This window comes from Globicephala melas, chromosome 9, assembly GCF_963455315.2.
Source record: "Globicephala melas chromosome 9, mGloMel1.2, whole genome shotgun sequence".
Taxonomy (NCBI): domain Eukaryota; kingdom Metazoa; phylum Chordata; class Mammalia; order Artiodactyla; family Delphinidae; genus Globicephala; species Globicephala melas.
The window spans coordinates 11,661,894-11,688,835 of record NC_083322.1 but is presented as its reverse complement, the minus strand read 5'-3'; the positions used below and the strand labels follow the sequence as shown (position 1 = coordinate 11,688,835).

The 26,942-nt window shown below is 43.5% G+C and overlaps 1 protein-coding gene across 1 annotated transcript in view; it reads right to left on the bottom strand.

Annotated features, from left to right (window-relative positions):
* Positions 1-26,942, bottom strand: part of KEL (Kell metallo-endopeptidase (Kell blood group)) — a 199,178-nt gene that overhangs the window by 13,880 nt on the left and 158,356 nt on the right. The window contains exons 7-14 of the mRNA XM_030853678.2: positions 19,373-19,545; positions 6,592-6,671; positions 6,227-6,371; positions 5,753-5,929; positions 3,808-3,932; positions 3,361-3,507; positions 427-486; positions 145-333 (exon numbers count right to left, since the gene is read on the bottom strand). Coding sequence (XP_030709538.2) covers positions 145-333; positions 427-486; positions 3,361-3,507; positions 3,808-3,932; positions 5,753-5,929; positions 6,227-6,371; positions 6,592-6,671; positions 19,373-19,545 — 1,096 coding nt within the window. The remainder of the gene's footprint in view (positions 1-144; positions 334-426; positions 487-3,360; positions 3,508-3,807; positions 3,933-5,752; positions 5,930-6,226; positions 6,372-6,591; positions 6,672-19,372; positions 19,546-26,942) is intronic.

Below are 26,942 nucleotides of genomic sequence, written 5' to 3'. Positions count from 1 at the left end.
TGGGGAGGTGGGGGGTTGAGGGAAAGGATGGAGCCAGGAAAGTTAGGGATGGAATGGAATTAAGGAAATAAGGAGAAAGAAGACAAGAAAGTTTGGGAGCGAGACCCTCAGGCCCATCTTCATCCAGTCCCTGGTTCAAGGTACCTGCAGTTGGTCAATCGTGACCATCTGGAAGAGCTTTCCCTGTGCCTGCTGCTGCTCCGGGGGCCTCAGAAACTGGTACAGCTGTGAGTTAATGGAGATGGAAAAGGAGGCGTGTTCTCCCACCTTGTTTGGGTCTCCTCCCAGCAAGGTTCCCAGGCGATTCAGGTAAGTCAGGTATTCCCGCAGGATCTGGGGGAGAGGCAACCTCAGTCACAGCCACCGTCGGCCCCTGCCTTTCTCTAGCACAAGAGGTCAGGACCTTGGTCCCCAGTGCCATCTTACCTGGGCATAGTTCATCTCCTGCTTTTGCTTGAGGGGAACATCAAACTCTGGCTGGTCTATCTGGACACAAGAGAGACTGAGAGAAGTGGGGAATGTGGAGGAAGGAGAGGACAGGTGTGGGGAGATGGGCATTTACCAGGAAGATGGCCCCAGGAGATGGACTAAAGGGGGCACAGAGGAGGAGCGAGAGAGCAAAGAAAGCCAGGGACTGGGGGCGAGGGACATGGGGGAAGAGTACGGATGTGCGAATGTGCAAAGAAGGTACTTCAACCAGTTTGGGGGTGCTCAGCAAGAGAGAAGCATAATAACCCATGTCCTGTAGGGAATCACTGTCTGTGCCAGGGCCAGGTCTAGGGTAAAGGGAGTGAGATACCCGTCTCAAGTGCAAAATTTGGGAGGTACTGAAAACTCAGTAATCAAGATCGATAATATCTTAATTGAAATTTTAAAAATCTAAATTAATGCTAAAAATTCCCACAGAATAAAATAGCAAAACTTTGCTCATCATGTATTTTTCCCAAAAATCCACAATGTATTTTTGATCATTTTTTTTGAATTGTAGATGTTTCCCCAAAAGTCCGCAATAGTTTTGATCCACTGTTTTTTCAAAAAAGAAAATCCACGATGAACAAAGATTTGATATTTTGTTCATCATGGATTTTTGCATTGATTTTGACATTTTAAAAAATATTTATTGAGATACTATTTATCTTGATTAGTGAGTTTGGGTACCCTCTTAAATTCTGCACCCCAGGCAAGTAGCCCACTACCCTCACGTACTTCACCCTACTTCTGACATCGGTGTGTCCTTGTTTCTATCCCGAAGATCTTTGCTCCCACGTTTTTTGTTTTACTTCTCCGACTTCAATATCCTACTCCCACCTGGAGCTATATACTTTTCTGCTCTCTTGAATAAAGCTTTCACTTGACTCCTTTGTCACATTTTCTTTCCAAACTTTAAAGAACTAAAAGTCGTCTATGCCTTTGCTTCAACCTCCTTACCTTCCTCCTAACTCCATAAAATCGGAGTCCATCTCCATGACCATTTTGATGCTATGTCTAGAAGGTTCCAATGGTGTCTTTTCATTCCTTATTTTCTAAGCTCAGAAGTCTCTGGAATCAAAGATAACCCCTCCCTCCTGAACTGGTCTCTCCCCTGTCCTTTGCGGCTCAGCTGAGCTGGTGTGACCCCCACCTCCTGACCGTTCTTACTCTTCTCCAGCACCACCTCATCGGGGCGCTCCCTCTGTAGTTCACTCTCTCTACCTGTATTTCCCCTCAGAGACCATTCAGTCTCAAGGTGATGGGAACCACCCTCCTCCCATCCACACCAAACCAACACTGTGGGGTCATTGTCTAGTTTCTCCATTTCTCTTATTGATATTCAGTCAGTCACCAGTCGAATCACCATGGACCATCCATCACCACTAGGATGAGGATGTAGGTAGCTGCCTACATCCTCATGCCTGGCCTCACTTTCCATTTCTGCCACAATCATCTTAGTTCAGAATCAACGTGGCTCATCTAGCTGCCTAGCACCTCTAGGTTGATCTTGAAAACCGCTGACTGTACTTGGGTTCTATGTACAACCATCATATTTGAAAGGCCTCTGTAACTCATTTTTTTCTATTATGTCAAAAGTTATCACCTCAGTCCAGTGTCGTAGGCCAGGAATAATCAGTCTCAACTTCATGTCTTCAGCGTTACTTTTACCTTCCACTGCACCCCACCCCTACCCGCAAATCCTCTGTTCAACAGACCAGCCTCCTTGCTGACCCCACAGAGGTGTCACACCATTCCAGGCTCCTCCCTTAGCTCAGGACTTCCCCGCAGCCCTTATAAGGCCCTTTAGCTTCACCGTCAGCTGTACGAATCAACCAGGCTTCAGGACTCAGCCCACACTCTCCCTCCTTTGAGCTTCTCCTTAACCATTTCAGGTCTTAACCAATTTCCAAAGGCCACACCAGTTAAACTCCTCAGCACACCCTTTAGAACTGAACTTGAGAATGCCTCATGTGCACTGTCAGTTCTTGTATATTCATCCTCATATAATTTCGTGGCATTTTTCAGAGTAGGGGCCAATATATAGGGTCACGTGGCCTACCACAATACCGATGCGTTCAAGGCTTTAATTTTTTTTACCCGCTCAGCAAACACCTGGTGTGGGCCTCTAGATGCCTGGCCCTGTGCTAGGTCCCAAAGACCTGAGCTGAATAAACCGTGGGCCTGTTCTCGAGAGGCTCAGTCTTCAACACAGCGCTAAATGCTGAGATGACAGGAAATGGGAGAACAGAGGGGTTCACCTACATCTCAGCCAGGGTTTCAGTGAAGACTTCCCGGAAGGGATAGTAATCAAGACCAAAAGTTGAAAGATATGTATGAGTTTTCCAGGCTGAGTGTGCGAACTGAGGCGTAGCGTTGCAGGCAAAGGAAGCCACGTATGCAAGGAACCGAAGAATGTCCTTGGAGCTGTAAGCGAGGGAGCATGGCTTGGGGTATAAGGAGGAGATAAGGCTGCAGGAGTTTGTAAGGGTCATACTTGCAAGGCTTGGCTAAGGATTAAGAACCAGATCCTGCTGACCTAGTGAGCCATTTAAGGCATTTAAACAGAGACAACAGCATAATTAGCTCTTGGTTTAGAAAGGTCCCTCCGGGGATAATGAAAGCTAAATCGTAGGAGGGCAATACGAGAGACAGGGGAACTAGTTGAGAGACCCTGGGGGTGATTCCGAGACGCTACAAGGAAGACCAAGACTACTGTCTTCCCAGAACTGCCCTGCTGCTCCTTTCCCGAATCTCACCTGAAGTCCCTGGTTCTCACATCAATAATTTCCCTAAAGATAAGTCTCTTCCCTGGATCACACATCTTTCCTCTCCGAGGAAACGTGAGTCAGGCCCAGGTTTTACTACATTTTTTGCCAGTGCCTCCCTCACCTGGATGACCGGCGTGTACGGAGGGGTGGGAAGAGGTCGCAAATAGGCTCTGAAGAATGGGAAGTGACCATACTGACTCATCAGAAGGCTCAGAGTTCGGTTAAAGTCTAAGGGAGTCCAATCACCGGAGATTGGCCAGCCTCCAAGCTGGGAAGGAGAGAGAGAGGGCTCAGCACAGGGACAGTCTCCGAGACCAACCCCACCACCACCATTGCTACTTCCTGACCTCTACTCTGAGTCCCTTAACCCCTTTAGGGCTCCACCTCTATCCCTCTTTCCCTACCCTCACCCAAGGTCCTAATACATCCACAGGCCATTGCCATTTCCATCTCCCTCCCAAATCCCTAGGAAAGAGACCCATCCTCTAGGGGGGAAAAAACGGCAGCCTTGAGCATATGTTGGTCTTGCGTGTTATGCATCCAGAAACGTTGATGCCCCGGGTCTCACCTCCTCAATAACTTGTCTGAGGGGACCAGCCCCTGCACCCTCAATGGCACCTGTGTCCATGCAGGAGCTGTAGAACTGGAAGGCTTTCTCCTCCCCAGAGTCCAGGCGCCAGGAACCTGGGGCTTCTAGAAAGGAAGTGTGGGAGAATTAAAGGAGTGGGGCACCAGCCAGGAAGGTGGGAGACAGAAAGGTTATAGGAAAGGGAAGACTTCCAGGGATAAGGAGGGAAGGGGAGAAAGAGAGGGATGAGGAAAACTGGGAAGATGGGATGAGCTGGATCAACTTGATGGAAGAAAAAGAGCTGGGAACGGGAGCACGGACAAGACAACGAGGAGGATAAAGGAGAGGTGAGGGAATTCCCTGGCGGGCCAGTGGTTAGGATTCCACACTCTCACTGCCGAGGGCCCGGGTTCCATCCCTGGTTGGGGAACTAAGATCCCACCTCCCACAAGCTGAGCAGCGCGGCCAAAAAAAAAAAAAAGGAAGAAAGGTGAGAAAGGAAATAAAGACGAAAAGACGGGAGGAAAAAAAGAAATGGAATAAGTAGAGTATGGAAAAAGGAGAAAGCAGAAATGAGAGGCAGGAGGGAGATGAATGAACGAATTAGAAATATTGGGGAAATCAGAGGACTTCTAAGGGATCGGAGAGAGGAAAGTGCATGAGGAAATGTTTAGCAAAGAGAAAAAATAGGGGCAGGCTCCCCTAGTCTGGACTCTCCCCTCTCTTTGATCCCAGGAAACAAACAAACACACACAGGACAATAACCCAAACACAAACCCATTTGAATCCTCCACCTTCTAACATCTAACACCTCTCCCTCAGTCCCCCTGGCATCCTTTCATTCTATTATGGGCAGCAGAATTTGTCCGAAGTGTATTTTTTCTTTTCATCTCCATACCGTAAGTGAAAGCGTGACCCTCTACCATGCAGGGAATACCCACCTCCACTTTTTTCCCCATCAAAAGAAGGAGGGCAAAGGGATACATTTATTTCTTCCAGATTCCAATTGATACCGTCAACAGGTTCTCTGGGTTCCCATATGCAGGAAATGCATTCCTTTTGTTACATGCTTACTCCCAAATCCTCGCCACCATCCACCAACTTCCTGGGACCAACTTCCTACTTCCTATGTGGCCTTGGTTCCTCCCTCACAGTTTTCCTCTCAGTTCTTTTCAACACAGCCACCATCTACAGGAATCTTCTTACCTCCAGCCTTTTTAACTTGGTCCTCCTCTCCCTCCAGCATCTCTTTTGTGCCCATCTGTATTCATTCCCTTACACACAACCCAATAAGGACCCCTCCATCACTTCTCACCCACTACGTCACTTCTTTCCTCCCACCATCATCTCCACTCAGTCATCTCCATCATCCCAGTTCAGCTTCTTCCAGTTCAACTTGCACACCATGGTCCAAGGTTTCAGGGAGAACAGGAGATAATGGTGAAAAGAGGGGGGTCTGGGAAGCGATGGGAGGGAGAGGATAACACTGACAAGGGCGCGTTAGGAGACAAGAAGGGTCTGAGGGCTGGACAATGAGAGTGATGGAGAGAAAGATTAAAGTGCAACAGGCGTTGAGGAGATGCCAGTGCGGGAAGACACCTAGCATCAGGTAGAAATTGAAAATTTAAGGGAGGTAACACAGAAGATGGAACTTGGTGAAAGGGAGAACTTGGAGAGAATGGAGCAATCGTGGATAAATGGGAAAGGAGAGAGGATAGGGATTAGGTAAAGAAAAGATGAAAGGAGGGACAAGAAGAGATGGAAGAGAGGTGGTACCTGCGGTGAAATGTACGGTGATGGAGAAGCAAACCTAGCAGTTCCCTGAGAGCCAATGGAGGATGGTGCAAGCCAGGTGTTCCACAGGCACACAGGCTTGGAACAGTTGTGATCATTCTAGGCTCAGTGGCACCCATGGCAAGAGAATCTTCCACCCTGATTTCCTTACCCAGTATTCTCTGAAGTCGGCGCTTGTTCTCCTTTGCAAGAGCCTGAAAAGAACTAGTGGTCCTGTTGGTGTTTCCACAGGCAAAGCTAAAGAAATCAGTGCAGGGGGCCACACTGGTGTTTCCAGAGGCCAGGTAAAGACTCAGGAGGTCCCGACACACAGGCGTCTCACAGTGGGCTGTGGGGAAAAGCTCAGAGCTGGGAAAGAGAAAGCGATGAGGGCTCCCCCAAGGGGCTAAGCAAAGGAATGTCTGGTGAGGGAAAGGGACAGAGGCCCTGGTGAGGAGGAAATGGTCTGACTGGCGGCCAGGAGCGTGATTCAAGGGGGAAGAGGTCGGGAACCCGGGGCCCCAGAGGGTCGGGATGAGTGTCAGTTAATGGACACAGAGCCTCAGGATGATGGATGGATGGATGGATGGGGTCCAAGAATGAGGGAGGGCTGAGTGGGTCGTGGGAGACCTAGGATCTCACTTACCAGGACCGCAGCCCTGGAAAATGTAGCCCCAAAGCAGCAGAGAACCAGCGAGGATTAGACTGAAAAGGAGGACTGTCATTAGCGCTCGCCTGGCCATCGCCCACTGTCTGCCGTGTACAGCGGGCAGCCCCTCTTCTGGAGATCTCTGCGCAGAAAGCCAGGAGGTGAAAACCACAAGATGGAGAGAGGATATTGGGAGGGGTGGGGAAAGGGAGGGGAGAGGAGAAAGAAGGGACAGTTAGTGCTAGGGCCCCTTTGTATGGAGATAACACCCCTCATTATCCCAAACCCAGCCCTCTTTGGACCCCTGGGAGCCGGCAGGGTTGTCATAAATCTGCCCCGCACAGGTCACAGAGGTCACTTACCTCCCGTCTCCTGCGGGTCCCCGCTCCGCTCGCTGGCTCAGACCCCATGGCTCTCCCCAACTCGTCTCCACCCTCCTGAACTGAATGAGGAGGAGGGAGGACAGAGAAGCTGGTTCAGGAAGGGGGGACATTAAAGAGAGTTATATCAGGCCATTTTGACACCTCCCCCTGCCCACCTACTCCCCCATACACGCACGCGCACGCGCACACACACACACACACACAGACACACACACACACACACACACACACACACTTGTGTATCTGCATGCCAGGGCAGTGCTCCCAGAAGTGCTTCAGAAGGAACCTCTCCCCTAAAGGTATCCCTAACCTCCCTCCCTCCCTTGCCCGTCACCTCCCTCTCCTTCACCGGTCCTGTCCTCCAAGCCTCACATCCCTCCTCTCCAGGGGCAGGCCGGGCACTCACACACCATCCAGCCGCACCTCCCACCCGAGGCATCTGACTGCAAAAGGGAATGGCTTTCTCCAGGGGACTTGCCGTCTGTCTGGCCTTTTCTCTGGCTCCCAGAATCCTTCCTGGTCCTGCTCTAGGTGCTGAGTCTGAGGACGGGGATTCAGGAAACGGCCTCCCTCCTACCCCACCCCAGTTCCTTTTTCCTGGAGAAAGGGCGCTTCTGCCACCTGGCGCCCCTGTGCCCACTCACAAGCTATTGGCCTCTGGGTGGAGCCTGTTTATCAGTCAGGAGACACCTCAGCCTCTCCTCCTCCTTTATCTCAGCCTCTCAGAGGAGACGGAGGGAGGGAGACTTCACTCCCCAGGCAGTCTTCTGGCCCTGCTCTGTGCCTCTGCTCACAGAGCTGCTTTATTTCTGAAATATTCTTTCTTCTCTCCTTTCTTCTATGATTGAACCCTCTTGAGTCCTTCAATTCTCAGGTCAAATGCCACCTTCCCTGGGAGGTCTCCCTGCTCCACGCCCATTCCCCCTGCTCCCAGGCATGCCTGATGTCTTCCCTGGTGTGTCAGAGCCCTGCTGGTTGCAGGCAGAGCAGTCCATGAAAAAGCCCAACAAACCAGGAGATCTGCTAATGACTAGCCCTGTGACAATGAACAAGCCACTTAAACTCTCAGGCAGGTAAGTTTTGTCGTTTGGAAAATGAGGATGGAATTTGCCTTTGAATATCTCACACGGTCTCATACCTTCTACAAAGAATAAAGTGTGGACAAAGAATGTTGCCTGTCATCTTAGTAAACAAAGGATGTTACAGCCATAAAGCCATTAGCTACTGTAGCCGCCCCAATGGTGCACGCTGAGAGGACTCAGGATGGGGAAAACCAGGATCCTGGCCCTAGATAGTAAAGTGCATATGAAAGGAATAATTTCTATAAGTCCAGACTCTTGCATCTTCCGTACATAGAAAGGCACTAAACTCATTAACTTGAGATGTCTGGGTTTTCTTTAATTAGCAGTAAAACTCCTATATATCCTGGCTCCTCCCTTACCTCTTTGGAACAGTCCCTGAGAGCTGAGAGGCTGTAACCCGGGCTTAAGTCCTCACTAAGTCCATTAAATAAAACATAATTCTCAACTTGTAGGTTATGCATTTTTTTTCAGTCGACAGAGGCATGACTGATCCTCTAGTTCTATTACTCAGATGGCTTGTATCTTCATCTCCCTGTTGACTGCAAACTCTCTGGTAGCAGGGACAATGTCCCTTTTTCCTTCACACCTACCTAAGATGTTTCATAAACACTTGTAGGAATGAATTGCATTCTAAGCCAGAAATTCTCTTTCCCACATCATACTGAGTCCTCACCTGGGGTCTTAGCACATTTCTGAAAGAAAGTATTTCACCTCTGTCCCTTGTTTCCCCATCTCAGGCAAAATGGAGCTTACTAGGATAGTCACACTAATGATACCTTGACAGTATTTCCCCATCAGCACTGTGCTATGGTGCACTTGCCAGGATGGGGTAAGGACGGCTCTGCGGCTGGAGAAGAGGAATAAAGTTCCTATGCTGACGGGCGGCATATAGTAAAGCATCATGACAGTCGGTGAAGAAACGGCGCAACTTCACACGTTAGAATAAAAAGGGACTGAAGGATGTGAGGAAGAGTGTGACATAATGAAAATAATATCTGCAAAAGGCTGGTGTGGTCCTGGGGTTCTGGATTGATTAGATAAAAGACAAGAGAAACGGTGCTGGTTCAGTGGTACAGGAGTGGTGAAGTGCTGCCTGGCCCAGGGTGAGGGCAGAGGGAGGGGAATATATGGAAAGAAAACACTTATAGAGGAAAATAAAATCATGGAAACCGATTGAAGGGGGGTGGTGTATAACAGTGTATATCCGCCACAAATGAGCTTCCGAGTTTATTTCTGGATGTCCAGGAGAAGAGTGATGCCAGTTGGTTAAGGGCTGAGAGCAAAATGATGATTCAGGATTTTAGAGGTTTCCAGTCTGTTTGGATACAAATCCATCGTACCTTCTCTATTCCCTTCTCCAAAAGTCCAGCCCTCTCCCCATGGACTTCTAGCTTCCTTCACACCCACTCCCCTTCCCCACTCCTTTTCCACCAACTAAGTCCTCTGGGCTGAAGTTTCTCTAGGAAAATGATAACAGGGCCAATTCAGATTGGATACGGGCAGGTTGAGGCACAAGTGCACTGTGGGACATTAGCTGTAAACAGCCCCCCGGCCTGGGCTTAGGCTCTGAGCCAACCGTGGAGGTACAGCCGCCAGGCCACGCCTCCCTACCCTGCTGCCACCTAAAGGCAGAGTAACCTCTGTTCCGGCTGCTGCCTCTGGAGTAGGAGGCCCCTTATCTCCCCCGTCCTGGTCTGCAGCGTCATCTCCACCACCGCAGCCATTCCCAGTCCCACCAAGCACCTCCACGCAGCCCCGAGGCAGCCTCAGCTCACAATCAACCCCAGGCTCAGGGAGCAGACACACACTTATCTTCGCAGACACTGCCTCCTGGTTGCTCTCACTGTTCTGTCCAGTCCATTCTAATCCCAGGACCTTCTGTCTGATACCATAATGATGTCCAAATAATAAGAGCAATATTTACAACAACATGTTTACTGACTACTTCCTGTGGTGCAGGGACTACAATAAACGCTTCGTTTACCTATATTTTTCCATTCAGTCTTCACAGTAATTCTATGAAGGAGATAAGATCTATTTTCCCCAGTTTACAGAGGAGAAAACTGAGCTACATGGAAGTGCAGTAAACCTACCCAAAGTTATAAAGTCAGTATCGATCAGAGCTGGAATGGAACCGCAGCCTTACCGATTGGACCTCTTGGTCATTAAGATTCAGTTTCTGGAAGTCTCTTCCTAGTTAGTCTTCCTTTGTCTAAACTCTTTAAACTATCTTTCATGGCTTGACCTTGTTCTGTGACTGCCTTGGGGGCTGTTATTCTCCAAACACTCAAACATCTAATTTCCCCTTTTGAAGATGTGGCCTTTGTTGTCTGTCCACAATCAGCTACCATCTACAGCTGGTTAAGGTATCAAACTCAAGAACGGGCCATTTATCTACATATGGTGGTACTCTCAGGTGTATACATCTAAGATCACTTGATTTTGGTGGGAACAACTAAGAAGCTACCTCCTAAGGGCAATAAACCTGGTTCGGAATGAGCCAGAGGAGGCCTTGGTGTCACAGGCAATGCTGGGGATTGACAAGATGAGGAAGAAAGAGATTCCTGGGTCAGTCTGGGGGCATTCTAACTGCTCTTTCAAAAGAAGCCCTATTGACAGGTGGGGATCACGCTTGAGAAAGAATAATTTATGACTTTGGAAACAGTTTCAGCTGCAAGTGATGGAATGCTCTTAATATTTTAATTTGCATATATACTTTTTCTTTTATAGATATAAGACTAAAATACACAATCCCTGTTCAAATAAATTAGTAAATCAACCAAAAATATATTTAACAGCAATAGTTCGGTTGGTATTGAATACGGCAAAAACTTGAAAGTAATGCCCCAAAGACTGAAGTTTCAAATGTGTACATCAACACGTCTCCAAAGGAGGATACTTGTCCTTTACTTTTCTTAGTATTTTTTTTCAAGCCACCACTCTCTTCTTCCCAATCCAACAGGTGTCCAGGGCAATACTCTGGAAGCAAGAGACTCTAATGGACACAGGTATCAATTCAATGTATGTGTCCTCAAAAAGAATTTGCATAAACTCTTGCCAAGTCTACTGTCTTCGTCAAATAATGCCATAATAACGCCTCGTAACGTATCACTCAAAACTCAGTGGTTGCAAAAACAAGCATTTATTCTCACGATCAAAGATCTGTGTGTCGCCAGCTGTTCCACTGATGTAAGCTGTGTTCGTTTGTGCTTTGGGCTGCATCTGGGTGGGCCTGGATCTAGGCATTAGGTTCCTGCAGGTCTGTCGCATGTGTGTTTCTTCCAGGGTCCAGGCTGAAGGGGCAGAAGCTAAGCAAGTCATGTTTTCCCATAAAGAATCACCAGAGCGCAAGACTGAAGCCAAACCATGCAAGTAATTAAGACTCAGTTTTTAACCATGTTTACCAGTGTTCCATCGGTCAAAGTTAATCACATGGCTGAAGCCAACATCAATGGACCAGGAGAAGAATACTTTCCTCATAGGAGGGGAAGAGTAGTGATTATTTGCTAAATAATGAATCCAAACCATCGCACCTACGTCACTGAAAACCTTACATACTCTCCAGCTAGTGTGAGGGGTTTGGTTCACCTGTGTGGTAGCAGAAATATTAGCACCCTAGGTGAGATCAGCAAAAATCTATACAGAAAAGAAATGGCAGGAACCCCAATGGTTCAGCCTTCTATGTGAGGAAATCCCACAGATCTTTACGTCACACAAATGGTGGCCTTTGTTTCATCTGCCCTCAGGCGCCGCAGGGCATCTCAGGACATGTGGCAATGTGGCATCCCCTCATCTATGAACCTTTACACCAGCCTGTCCACTCATGCAAATGTCATAACACCACCCTAGTTTTGCAGAAAAAATTTTTTCCAAAACTCTTATCAATTTAATATTGAACTTGACCACTTAATTTCTTCCTGGTTCTCCTGCTCACTCTCGGCTCTGTCCCCTCTTTTAGGCCTAGCACACATCCTTCACAGCTGACGCCTGAGCTTCTTTACGTAGATGTAAGTTTGTACACACTGTGAGGATTCTGGCTTACACTCATGCCTTGGAACTTCAATTCCCTGCAGAATCAGGAAAGGTCCTATAATCCAGCTCCACCCCACAGAGTTTATTCTCAATCTCCAACACTGGCTGGATAATACCCCAGGTGGACCATACATGGGGATTACAGGTGGTGGAAGTCTTTTGGAAACCATGAATAGAAAAACTCCAAAATCAAGGCTAAGTCATTGGTAAGATGTGTTGAGTTCAAGAACCAGAGACAGAATGAAGCCGCCAGGGGTTGGCAAGGAAACTAGGCTCCAGAAAAGAGTATCCGTAGGTAAGCCCTGACAGGTGGTTTTTCGTTTTTTTTCTTTTTTTGTAATGCAGGTGCCTGACTTAAGCTTAGATTGCCAGGGGTCCATTTCAAAGAGGCGTCCACTTCAAAGCCAAATATCACCAGCCGTAGATAAAGGGCCAGGCTGCCTCCCCCACTGAGGCTGCTTTGTATTAGAGATCCTGGTTGATTTCAGTAACCCACCATTTGGGCTACTTGTTTTTTTCCTCTTCCCGTGCTTTAAATTCCTGCTCTTATGTTTTAAATTCACCAACAAAGAGCGAGCCACAAAACCCTAGGTCCTCACCCTCAACCCCAATAAAAGCAGAACCCCAGGGCCTTGCGTTCTCTCTCTCTAGCCTCGACCTTGCTGTGTGGCCCTGGGTGTGCGTGCAATTTCCAGGTCTTGTAAGTAATAAAACGTTATGTTTTTCAGAGCTTCCTGATGGCTATTGCTAAAGGCCATCTTTAGCAATAAAGATGCTAAACATTATTACATCATAATAAGAACCACAAGAGCTGGTCCAACCACAACATTACTTATTGATAGGCTGGGACAACACAAAAGAATATCTAACTTCAGAGCCTGGGGAAATCTGCATAGATAGCGATCAGCTAGCTGTGTGTGTTCTCTTTGATGTCCAAAGAATCACCTTTGCCTGGCCTGATGCCCGGATTCAGTTTTGTTTTCGTTTTTCTTCCAGTTTTATCGAGATATAACTGACATACAACACTATACAAGTTTAGGGTGTACGGCGTAATGATTTGACTGAAATACATCATGAAACGATTATCACAGTAAGTTCAGTATCTTATTTCTTTAATTTTGTATCTCATATAGATACAAATTTAAAGAAATAAGGAAACAAAATTTTTCCTCGTGATGAGAACTGTTAGGATTGATTCTCCCAACAACTTTCAAATACTGCATTTTATGTAATATACAACCGTGTTAATCATATTTATCGTGTTGTACATCACATCCCTAGTTATCTTATAACTGGAAGTTTGCACCTTTTGACTGCCTTCCTCCAATTTTCCCTCCCCCACGCCCCCACCCCCGCCTCCGGTAACCACAAACCCAATCTCTTTTTTTTTTCTTAACATCTTTATTGGAGTATAATTGCTTTACAATGGTGTGTTAGTTTCTGCTTTATAACAAAGTGAATTAGCTATACATATACATATATTCTCATATCTCTTCCCTCTTGCGTCTCCCTCCCACCCTCCCTATCCCACCCCTCTAGGTGGTCACAAAGCACAAAGCTCATCTCCCTGTGCTAAGCGACTGCCTCCTACTAGCTATCTATTTTACATTTGGTAGTGAATATATGTCTATGCCACTCTCTCACTTTGTCCCAGCTTACCCTTCCCCCTCCCCATGTCCTCAAGTCCATTGTCTAGTAGGTCTGCGTCTTTATTCCCGTCTTGCCCATAGGTTCTTCATGACCTTTTATTTTTTAGATTCCATATATATGTGTTAGCATACGGTATTTGTTTTCCTCTGACTCACTTCACACTGTATGACAGACTCTAGGTCTATCCACCTCACTGCAAACAACTCAATTTCGTTTCTTTTTATGGCTGAGTAATATTCCATTGTACATATGTGCCACATCTTCCTTATCCATTCATCTGTCGATAGACAATTAGCTTGCTTCCATATCCTGGCTATTGTAAGCAGAGCTGCAATGAACATTGTGGTACATGACTTTTTTCAATTATGGTTTTCTCAGGGTATATGCCCAGTAGTGGGATTGCTGGGTCGTATGGTAGTTCTATTTTTAGTTTTTTTAAGGAACCTCCATACTGTTCTCCATAGTGGCTGTATCAATTTACATTCCCACCAACAGTGTACGAGGGTTCCCTTTTCTCCACACCCTCTCCAGCATTTACTGTTTGTAGATTTTTTGATGATGGCCATTCTGACCGCTGTGAGATGATATCGTGTAGTTTTCATTTGCATTTCTCTAATGATTAGTGATGTTGAGCATTCTCTCATGTGCTTGTTGGCAATCTGTATATCTTCTTTGGAGAAATGTCTATTTAGGTCTTCTGCCCATTTTTGGATTGGGTTGTTTGTTTTTTTGATATTGAGCTGCCTGAGCTGCTTGTACATTTTGAAGATTAATCCCTTGTCAGTTGCTTTATTTGCAAATATTTTCTCCCATTCTGAGGGTTGTCTTTTGGTCTTGTTTATGGTTTCCTTTGCTGTGCAAAAGCTTTTAAGTTTCATTAGGTCCCATTTGTTTTTTTTTTTTATTTCCATTTCTCTAGGAAGTGGGTCAAAAAGGATCTTGCTGTGATTTATGTCATACAGTATTTTGCCTATGTCTTTCTCTAAGAGTTTGATAGTGTCTGGCCTTACATTTAGGTCTTTAATCCATTTTGAGTTTATTTTTGTGTATGGTGTTAGGGAGTGTTCTAATTTCTTTCTTTTACATGTAGCTGTCCAGTATTCCCAGCACCACTTATTGAAGAGGCTGTGTTTTCTCCACTGTATATTCTTGCCTCCTTTATCAAAGATAAGGTGACCATATGTGCATGGGTTTATCTCTGGGCTTTCTATCCTGTTCCATTGATTTATATTTCTGGTTTCGCGCCAGTACCATACTGTCTTCATTACTGTAGCTTTGTAGTATAGTCTGAAGTACAGGAGCCTGATTCCTCCAGCTCTGTTTTTCTTTCTCAAGATTGCTTTGGCTATTAGGGGTCTTTTGTGTTTTCATACAAATTGTGAAATTTTTTGTTCTAGTTCTGTGAAAAATGCCATTGGTAGTTTGATAGGGATTGCATTGAATCTGTAGATTGCTTTGGGTAGTAGAGTCATTTTCACAATGTTGATTCTTCCAATCCAAGAACATGGTATATCTCTCCATCTATTTGTATCATCTTTAATTTCTTTCATCAGTGTCTTATAATTTTCTGCATACAGGTCTTTTGTCTCCTTAGGTAGGTTTATTCCTAGGTATTTTATTCTTTTTGCTGCAATGGTAAATGGGAGTGTTTTCTTAATTTCATTTCCAGATTTTTCATTATTTGTGTATAGGAATGCAAGAGATTTCTGTGCATTAATTTTGTATCCTGCTACTTTACCAAATTCATTGATTAGCTCTAGTAGTTTTCTGGTAGCATCTTTAGGATTCTCTATGTATAGTATCATGTCATCTGCAAACAGTGACAGCTTTACTTCTGCTTTTCCGATTTGGATTCCTTTTATTTCTTTTTCTTCTCTGATTGCTGTGGCTAAAACTTCCAAAACTATGTTGAATAAGAGTGGTGAGAGTGGGCAACCTTGTCTTCTTCCTGATCTTAGTGGAAATGGTTTCAGTTTTTCACCATTGAGGATGATGTTGGCTGTGGGTTTGTCATATATGGCCTTTATTATGTTGAGGTAAGTTCCGTCTGTGCCTACTTTCTGGAGGGTTTTTTATCATAAAGAGGTGCTGAATTTTGTCAAAAGCTTTCTCTGCATCTATTGAGATGATCATATGGTTTTTCTCCTTCAATTTGTTAATATGGTGCATCACATTGATTGATTTGCATATACTGAAGAAACCTTGCATTCCTGGGATAAACCCCACTTGATCATGGTGTATGATTCTTTTAATTTGCTGTTGGATTTTGTTTGCTAGTATTATGTTGAGGATTTTTGCATCTATGTTCATCACAGATATTGGTCTGTAGTTTTGTTTTTTTGTGACATCTTTGTCTGGTTTTGGTATGAGGGAGATGGTGGCCTTGTAGAATGAGTTTGGGAGTGTTCCTCCCTCTGCTATATTCTGGAAGAGTTTGAGAAGGATAGGTGTTATCTCTTCTCTAAATGTTTGGTAGAATTCACCTGTGAAGCCAGCTGGTCCTGGGATTTTGTTTGTTGGAAGATTTTTAATCACAGTTTTAAGTTCAGTGCTTGTGATTGGTCTGTTCATATTTTCTATTTCTTCCTGGTTTAGTCTTGGAAGGTTGTGCTTTCCTAAGAATTTGTCCATTTCTTCCAGGTTGTCCATTTTATTGGCACAGAGTTGCTTGTAGTAATCTCTCATGATTCTCTGTATTTCTGCAGTGCCAGTTGTTACTTCTCCTTTTTTCATTTCTAATTCTATTGATTTGAGTTTTCTCCCTTTTTTTCTTGATGAGTCTGGCTAATGGTTTATCAATTTTGTTTATCATCTCAAAGAACAAGCTTTTAGTTTTATTGATCTTTGCTATCGTTTCCTTCATTTCATTTTCATTTACTTCTGATCTGATCTTTATGATTTCTTTCCTTCTGCTAACTTTGGGTTTTTTTTGTTCTTCCTTCTCTAATTGTTTTAGCTGTAAGGTTAGCTTGTTTATTTGAGATGTTTCTTGCTTCTTAAGGTAGGACTGTATTGCTCTAAACTTCCTGCTTAGAACTGCTTTTGCCACATCCCATAGGTTTTCGGTTGTCGTGTTTTCACTGTCATTTGTTTCTATGTATTTTTTAATTCCTTCTTGGATTTCTTCAGTGATCTCGTGGTTATTAAGTAATGTATTGTTTAGCTTCCACGTGTTTGTATTTTTTACAGATATTTTCCTGTAATTGATATCTAGTGTCATAGCGTTGTGGTCAGAAAAGATACTTGATATGATTTCAATTTTCTCAAATTTACCAAGGCTTGATTTGTTACCCAAGATATGTTCCATGAGCACTTGAGAAGAAAGTGTATTCTGTTGTTTGTGGATGGAATGTCCTATAAATATCAATTAAGTCCATCTTGTTTAATGTATCATTTAAAGCTTGTGTTTCCTTATTTATTTTCATTTTGGATAATCTATCCATTTGTGAAAGTGGGGTGTTAAAGTCCCCCACTGTTATCATGTTCCTGTTAATCTCCCGTTTTATGGTTGTTAGCATTTGCCTTTTATACTGAGGTGCTCTTATGTTGGGTGCAAAATTATCTAAATTGTTATACATTCTTCTTGTATTGATCCCTTGATCATTATGTAGTGTCCTTCTTTGTCTCTTGTAATAGTTTTTATTTTGAAGTCTTTTTTGTCTGATGAGAATTGCTACTCCAGCTTTCTTTTGGTTTCCATTTGCATGCAATTTCTTTTGCCTTCCCCTCACTTTCAGTCTGTATGTGTCCCTAGGTCTGAAGTAGATCTCTTGTAGATAGCATATATATGGGTCTTGTTTTTGTATCTATTCAGCCAGTCTATGTCTTTTGGTTGGAGCATTTAATCCATTTACATTTAAGATTAAGACCGAAGCCCGAGCCTCAGCTCCCAGCCCTGCCTGCCCCGGCGGGTGAGCAGACAAGCCTCTCAGGCTGGTGAGTGCTGGTCAGCACCGATCCTCTGTGCGGGAATGTCTCCACTTTGCCCTCCACACCCCTGTGGCTGTGCTCTCCTCCGTGGCTCCAAAGCTTCCCCCTCCGCCACCCCCCATCTCTGCCCGCGAAGGGGCTTCTAGTGTGTGGAAACCTTTCCTCCTTCACAGCTCCCTCCCACTGGTGCAGGTCCCGTCTCTATTCTTTTGTCTCTGTTTATTCTTTTTTCTTTTGCCCTACCCAGGTATGTGGGGAGTTTCTTGCCCTTTGGGAGGTCTGAGGTCTTCTGCCAGCATTCAGTAAGTGTTCTGTAGGAGCTGTTCCACATGTAGATGTATTTCTGATGTATCTGTGGGGAGGAAGGTGATCTCCGTGTCTTACTCTTCTGCCATCTTGAAGCTCCTCCTGCAATCTCTTTTTAAATGACTTTGTTTTTGAAGCATAATTGACCTACAACACTATGTTAGTTCCTGTTCTACAACATAGTGATTCAATATTTCTGTACATTTCAAAATGATTACCACGATAAGTGTAGTTCCCATCTGTCACTGTGCAAAGACATTACATAGTTATTGACTATATCCCCATACTGTACATTTCATATGCATGACTCATTTATTTTGCAACTGGAAGTTTGTACGTTTTAATCTCCCTCACCTATCTTTTTCCTCCTCCCATCCCCCTCCCCTCAGGCAACCACCTGTTTATTCTCTGTATCTATAACTCTGTTTCAGTTTCATAATGTTTGTTCATTTGTGTTTTTTTTAGATCCCACATATAGGTGACATCATACAGTATTTGTCTTTCTCTATCGAATTTATTTCACTCAGCATAATACACTGTAGGTCCATCCATATTGTCACAAATGGCAAGATTTCATTCTTTTTTTATGGCTGAGCAATACCCAATTGTGTACATATATACCACATCTTTTTTCCTGATGCCCTGATTCTTAAGTTAGAGCATCTGCTACCCATATCATTCATTAGCTGTTGATTAATTGTATTGTCACCCAACAGGGGAAGTTTACTCTGCACTGGAATTGAGAATCACAGTCATATCTCCACCTGGGATGCTATTCCATTTACTCTTTCTTTTCCTTTTTTTCCCCCTAAAATTCAATTCATTCGCTTACTTCTATTTAAACACATGCACATATGCACACATAGAGCATCATCTCAGAAATATCGTTTCCTGGATTGTAATTTTCTGTATCCTTTATTTTCAAAGGTCTACCTCTTCCTGGAACTATTAAGACAGAGTGTTTTGGTCTTCTCTCCCTTTTTCCTTCCCAGCAGCAGGGCAATCAGTGGGGTTGACATCTCAATGGGCCACATCTTTCCTGTGGTCCAACCTCCTCCACCCACCTTTTTCAGTCTTGGTTCTACCATTCTTCATCTGATAGCCTCAGTAAATATATTCAGTATATTTTCCAATAGAAATGATGTGATCTAGCATAAAGCAGACATTTTAGCTCTAGACAGGCTGGAGTTAATTTGAATCTGGGTTCTACCAAATACAGTCATGTGATGTTGGGGAAAATCTCTTAATGAACCCGTACCGCTAATTTCTATAAAACAAAATCATCATACCTTCTATGACAGATTAGCATAAGGACTTAGTAAAGGAAGCCGTGTTTTGTACACTGCCTTGCAAATTGTAGGCCAAGAACAAATGATAGCTATCATCACTTGCATGTGTTTGTTTATATTGTTTCAGAGTTTCCAAAAGCAATACAATAGTATCAGTTCATCTGTGCAGTAAAGAATAAATGATTCTGAACCTGGTTTTTCTACTTTTAGTTTGTCTCAGATCTCGATGGAATATCAGACAAGGCTAAGAATTTGCTGAGAGGTTGAGGACACTGGAGAATGTCTTCTTTAAAAAGAGTTTGGGGAGAGTGTGGGTTTTCCTTTCCCTCACCTCACCATGAATCGTGTTTACCACTCAGTTTGAGCCTAATAAGGAGGTTCAAGAGAATGATTTGCAGAACTTGAGATACCAGGAAGTAGCCAATGACTTATGCCTGAAAATTATAAAGACAAGAGAGTGTGGCTGGGTACCTGCACAGCAAAGCACGCTGCCGTAGACACAAGATGCACCGCTACAGATGCGTGCATTCAGTACACCATCTGTGCTCTGTGGATCCCATGGAAAGGAGCTGGCCAGGAGCTGACGTGAAATGTACATGCTGCAGGGCTTCCTACCGGAAGAGAGGCCACCCAGAAGGAAGAGGCTGGAAGAAAAAATGAAGGCAAATTTATGAAGGGCAAGCCAGGAGAAGCGTAATTCCATTTGGAGGTCCTGAGGCAGATGTTTCTAGTGAGAATAACTCTGAAGAGCCCACAACAGAATCCATAAGAGAGACAACTTTGGATATCAGCCTCATCTAGAGGGCTCCGAATCAGATTAAAAGTGAATCCTTTTCCATCTCTTACTTCTCCTCCGTTCCCAAGCATCAACCTGGAAGGAACCAAAACTGCAATTGCAAGTTAGAAAGGAGATCGGTGGAGAAGGAGAGATGCTGACCATGACCTGCATTTCCTATTGCAGCCGTCAAGCCTGAGACAAGTGCAAACTGGGGAAGGGGAAAAATTTTGAAAGCAACAAAAATTCAGAGTTTTGGTGGTAGACCAGACCGCCCTCATTATTACCTAGAAATGATTGGAGATTCTGTTATTACCTAAAGTAACTGGAAAGCTACTGGACTTCCCCAAGATTTCACCCAGTGGTGATGAATAAGCTGCTGGAGCAGGTTTTGTGGGAATAGTTGTAAGAAAGAATAAAGACAATTTTGCTCATGCCTTGCTGAGTCTAGTTCCGTTATTAAACCAACTGCATTAACTGCATGACAAAGGATAAGGAACTTGACTTTTCTCATCATTTGAAAATTGAGAGAATTATACTTTGCATTATTTCAAGTAAGTCTATCTTAAAAATACTAATGTTATAAAACATTTAGCATGGATTGGTCCTGTTTAACGTTCAGTAAGTATTCTGTTTTGCATAAAGGATTGGTGAACAATAATTTCCCCATTTGGAAGAACAGAAAAAAAGAGAATGGAACACATTGTGTGGTCTCCCTTTGTGAAACCCTTAAAAAACACAAAAAATATGACTGACCTGTTAGGAAGTGTACCAGTATTGCTCTATAATAAACAACTCCCAAATCTGGTGCCTTAAAAAAAAATGGATTGTCTCTCCATTCTATGGCTTGGCAAATTAGGTAGTTGGAGTGTCAGCTGCACTCGTTTATACGTTTGGTTTCAAATGGCAGCTCAGGGCTGCCTAGTCCAGGATGGCCTCCCTCCCTGTTTGGTGGTTGGCTGGGATTGTTAGCCAGGGCATCTCATTCATGGGGCCCCTCCAGAGGCTAGCTCAGGCTCATTCCAATGGCAACTGGATTCCAAGAAAGCAAGAGTGGAAGCTGAAAATCTCTGGAGGCCTAGGCTTGAAATTCATACAACATCACTTCTGCCATATTCTCTTGATCAATGCAAGTCTCAAAGCCAGACCAGACTCAAGGAATAGAAAAATAAACTCCACCACCTGAGGAGAGGAACTGCCAAGAATTTGCAGCTATGTAATATGCCACAGGGAAAAGAAAGAACAGTCTTCCCCAAGAGATGACATATCATGAAAAGATCACTGAACTAGGAATCAGAAGACCCAGCTTTCAGTCCAACATTTCTCATTAACTAGTTATGTGATTTTTACCTAATGTCCCATATCTGTAAAATCTAGTACTCAAAGCCTGTGAGTCTAGGTTTCTGATTTAGTCTCTATTTCTTCCTTCTCTGGGGGCCTTAGAAGTCGCTCTAGACTTAAGGCCAGAGCATCAACATCAACTTATGGGAACTGTTTCTCTGTTTCCCCCGTAAAGATAAGCAGAAACCAGAGAAGGAAAAACCTAGGTCCACCCAACCCTCACTTCTGAAAGTTCTGGCCAAAGGTATCTAAGTAGGAGTGCCATGTGGTACCTATTTGAAATCTCCCTTAGGGGATATCTGGCATTTTCCCATTGCCTACCTGTGCCCCCTCCCCCTACTTTTTTTGGCCCTTTCTTCCATTCTGCTGTCTGGAAGGCATATGCCTCACGGATAATAAGAATGAGGTTCACACTTGAGAGATGGCAGATTGGTGAGCTAGAAGGAATCCAGGGTCTAGGTGGCTAGGGACTTTGTGGAGATGAGCATCTATACCAGCCCTGAACTACATCCCTACAGACTTTTATATGTGAGAAAATTACTGTTTTATTTAGGCTACTGTGGGTTGTTGTTTTTCTTTCTTTCTATGTCTTAGAGTTGACTCCAGTCCTACAAATAACTAGATGTCACTAACCAATAAAAATGAGCTTTGGGCAATATCTACCCACCAAAGTTTGTTAGGTACAGATGACCATGTTGTGAACTGCACAACTCTAAGGACTGCCAATTACATGGACTAGAATGTGAATGGTTTTCCATATGGTTGTGTCACAGGGCAACCCTATACTTAACAACTAACATAATGTGAAAAGAGGAAGTAGATTTTATATCTCTTATGTTATTTCTATACTGCTTTCTGTTTCACCCAGAGACCTAGGTGTCCTTGTTCAAACTGTTCAACGTGGCATTATTTTTATGAGAGCCTTTAAGAGTTGGAGTCCTCCCAGGAAAACAGAAACCACTGTAGATATTTCAGACAGAGGAAATATGATACATGTAATTGGATACACAGATGATGGAAGAACAGGTGGGGGGACAATGAGACCACCCCAAAATTACCATCAAGAAGCTACTACAATCCTTAAGGCTGGGGGAACAAAGGATAGAATGTTACCAGAGACCTGGAGTTGGGGCCACCCAGCAAAGATGGAGCCATATTGGATCTGCTCAGCAAGCTTGGACCATAGGAGACAGAGCTGTCCAGGGGGAGCTGTAGCCACAGAGGAGATACAGGTGGCACTGAAGGGCCAGCTGAAGCAGACAGAGAAGGATAAATACCCTGGCTTTATCTCCACTTCCACCCTCTTCCTCTTGGCTGAATTTTCCTAGAATTCACAGAGGAGGGGGCCTTGGGAAACTTAGATTCTTATGATACAGAGCATGGCAGAAGAGGTCAGGTAACTGCTCTGCAAACAAACAAGTGATTTTAAGAGTATTTGTCTTTGTAAGACTCTGGGCACATGCACTGCTGCTTCAAGGTCCAGATAATCAATGGTGACTCAAAGCTGGGAAGAAAACTCTATCTTCTCTTATACAAATCTCAAGAGCACCTTGAGAATTAGATGTTTTTCTTCATCTAGAAACAGCATCCCTGGAATGAACATGGCTATTCTCATGATAGTCTGCAATCTACAGATTAGATACAATCTCTATCAAAATTCCAATGACATTTTTTACAGAAATAGAACAAACAATCCTAAATTTCATATGGAACTACAAAAGACCCAGAATACCATAGTAATCTTGAGAAAGAACAACTAAGCTAGAGGCATCATACTTCCTGATTTCAAAATATATTACAAAGCTACAGTAATCAAACCAGCATCAAACTCTATCAATGGACAAGTGGAATTTGGAATTAAAAACACAGTAACACTTACATCAGTACCCCCCCCAAATAAATACCTAGGTATAAATAGAACAAAATATGTATAAGATCTATATGAGGGAAACTACAAAACTTTGATGAACAAAATCAAACTAAATAAATGGAAAAATATTTATTGTTCATGGATAGGAAATCTCAATATTGTCAAGATGTCATTTCTTTCCAACTGATCCATAGATTCAGTGCAATTTCAATCGAAATTCCAGCAAGTTATTTGTGGATTGACAAACTGATTTTAAATTTATATGGAGAAGCAAAAGACTCACCAACACGATATTGAAGGAAAAGAACAAAGTTAGAGGATTGACACAATTCAATTTCAAGATTTACTATACTGATAGAATAATTAAGACTATGTGATATTGGGGAAAGAATAGACAAATCAATGGAACAGAAAACAGCCCAGAAATAGACTCACATAAGTATAGTCAATTGATGTTTGACAAAGGAGCAAAGGCAACAGAATGTAGCAAGAGACTCTTTTCTTTTTTTTAATTTTTATTTTATATTGGAATATAGTTGATTAACAGTGTTGTGTTAGTTTCAGGTGTACAGCAAAGTGATTCAGTTATACGTATACAAGTATCTGTTCTTTTTCAAATTCTTTTCCCATTTAGGTTATTATAGAATATTAAGCAGAGTTCCCTGTGCTGTATAGTAGAGAGTCTTTTCAACAAATCATGTTGGAACTAGTGTATATCCAGAGGCGAAAAAAAAAAATCTAGATGTAGGCCTTATACTCTTCACAAAAGCTAACCCCAAATTGATCACAGACCCAAATATAGAACTTAAAACTATAAAACTAAGATGGCAGTGTGGGAAGATGTGGAGTTAGTGTCTCCCCACAACTAGGGCGCCTGCCGGCCGCTGGTGGGAGACTCTGACCCCCAAAGAAATGGGAGGAACCCCAGAGTGAACCAGTAGGATGCAGGGGGACCGAGGGGGGAGGAGAAGTGGAGGCCAGACAAGATCGGGGCCCCTGAGGCCAGGGAGATCAGGAGAGGCAGGCGGGAGGGGCCCTCTGGGAGGAGTGGGAGAGGAGCAGAGGGTGATTGCCCCTCCCACTCAGGCACGGGAGCCTGCTGAACTCCCACGCCAGTTCCCTGCCCTCCAAGGCCTCCCCTTCCCCACCCCGCTCTGGCCGCACTGGTCTTGGAGGCATAGTAGGGAGGCCGGGGAGATCAGGAGAGGCAGAGAGGGGGCCTCCCAGACCCAAGACTGGAGGAGCAGGAGAGGAGGAGAGGGCTTTGCCCCACCCATTTGAGCCCAGGAAGCCTGCTAGGCTCCGAGGTGAGGGCCCCTGCCCTCTGAGACCCGGGGTGGGGGGCATGCCTGGGCCCCTTCTGTTCCTTGAGCCTAAGCCCCACCCTCCACAGGCCCCAGGGCCTTTTCCATCCTACTGGGTCCTGAGCATTGGCCCCGCCCATCACCCAAACCTCGCCCTTGCTTAGGCCCAACTCTCCACAGCCAAGGCCTTCCCCCTGCCACCATTTTTATTTTTTTTCCTTTTCCCTCCTCTTTTTTACTACTGTGGTACTGATGTACCTTCCAGTTGTTGATTCATCTCTATTTTTATTTTTACATTCTTTCTAACATATCTGTTAGTTTTGTAGTCTAATTTTATTTTTTACCTTTTTCTCTTTTTGCCACCCCACACGGCTTGCGGGATCTTGATTTGTGAGCCTAGAGTTCACTCCTGAGGTGGGAGCTCCAAATCTGAACCACTGGACTAACAGAGAACCTCAGACCCCAGGGAATATTCATCGGAGTGAGGTCTCACAGAATTCCTCATCTCAGCACCAAGACCCAGCTCTACCCAATAGCCTATAAACTCCAGTGTTGGAAGCGTCATGCCAAACAACCAGTAAAACAGGAAAACAATACCACTCGTTAAAAAAAAAAAAAAAAAAAAAAATGAGACTGCAAAAAAATGTTACAGATGAAGGAGCAAGGTAAAAACCTACAAGACTAAATAAATGAAGAGGAAATAGGCAATCTACCTGAAAAAAAATTCAGAGTAATGATAGTAAAGATGATCCAGAATCTCAGAAACAGAATGGAAAAACATGGACTGAGAAAATACAAGAAATGTTTAACAAAGATCTAGAAGAACTAAAGAACAAACAAACAGAGATGAACAACACAATAACTGAAACGAAAAATACACTAGAAGGAATCAGTAACAGAATAACTGAGGCAGAAGAACGAATAAATGAGCTGGAAGACAAAATGGTAGAAATAACTGCCGAGGAGGAGAATAAAGAAAAAAGAATGAAAAGAATTGAGGACAATCTCAGAGACCTCTGGGGCAACAGTATACACACCAATATTTGAATTATAGGGGTTCCAGAAGAAGAAGAGAAAAAGAAAGGGTCTGAGAAAATATCTGAAGAGATTATAGTGGAAAACTTCCCTAATGTGGGAAAGCAAATAGTCACCCAAGTCCAGGAAGCACAGAGAGTCCCATACAGGATAAACCCTAGGAAAAACACACCAAGATACATATTAATCAAACTAACAAAAATTAAATTCAAAGAAAAAATATTAAGAGCAGCAAGAGAAAAACAAAAAATAACATACAAAGGAATCCCCATAAGGTTATCAGCTGATTTTTCAGTGGAAACTCTGCAGGCCAGAAGGGAGTGTCAGGATATGCTTAAAGTGATGAAAGAGAAAAACCTACAACCAAGATTACTCTATCCAGCAAGGATCTCATTCAGATTTGATAGAGAAGTCAAAAGCTTTTCAGACAAACAAAAGCTAAGAGAATTCAGCAGCACCAAACCAGCTTTACAACAAAGGCTAAAGAAACTTCTCTAAGGGGGAAACACAAGAGAAGAAAAAGATACACAAACACAAACACAAAACAATTAAGAAAATGGTAACAGGAACATACATATCGATAATAACCTTGAATGTAAATGGATTAAATGCCCCAAACAAAAGATATAGACTGGCTGAATGGATACAAAAACAAGACCCATATATATGCTGTCAAGAGACCAACTTCAGACCTAGGGACACATACAGACTGAAAGTGAGGAGATGGAAAAAGATATTCCATGCCAGTGGAAGCCAAAAGAAAGCTGGAGTAGCATTCTATTACCAGACAAAATAGACTTTAAAATAAAGACAATTACAAGAGACAAAGAAGGACACTACATAATTATCAAGGGATCGATCCAAGAAGAAGATATAACAATTATAAATGTTCACGCACCCAACATAGGAATACCTCAATACATAAGGCAAACGCTAACAACCATGAAAGGAGAAATCAACAGTAACACAATAATAGTAGGGGACTTTAGCACCCCACTTACACCAATGGACAGATCATCCAAACAGAAAATAAATAAGGAAACACAAGCTTTAAATGACACAATAGATCAGATAGATCTAATTGATATTTATAGAACATTCCACCCAAAAGTGGCAGAATACACTTTCTTCTCAAGTGCACATGGAACATTCTCCTGGATAGATCACATCTTGGGTGACAAATCAAGCCTCAGAAAATTTAAGAAAATTGAAATCGTATCAAGCATCTTTTCTGACCACAATGCTATGAGACTGGAAATCAATTACAAGAAAAAAACTGTAAAAAACACAAATACATGGAGGCTAAACATTGTGCTACTAAATAACCAAGAGATCACTGAAGAAATCAAAGAAGAAATTAAAAAATACATAGAAACAAATGACAACAAAAACACAATGACCCAAAACCTATGGGATGCAGCAAAATCAGTTCTAAGAGGGAAGTTTATAGCAATTCAATCTCACCTCAAGAAACAAGAACAATTTCAAATAAACAATCTAACCCTACACTTAAAACAACTGGAGAAAAAAGAACAAAGAAAACCTCAAGTCAGTAGAAAGAAAGAAATCATAAAGATCAGAGCAGAAATAAATGAAATAGAAACAAAGAAAACAATAGCAAAGATCAACAAAACTAAAAGCTGGTTCTTTGAGAAGATAAACAAAATTGACAAACCCATAGCCAGACTCATCAAGAAAAAAGGGAGAGGAGGCAAA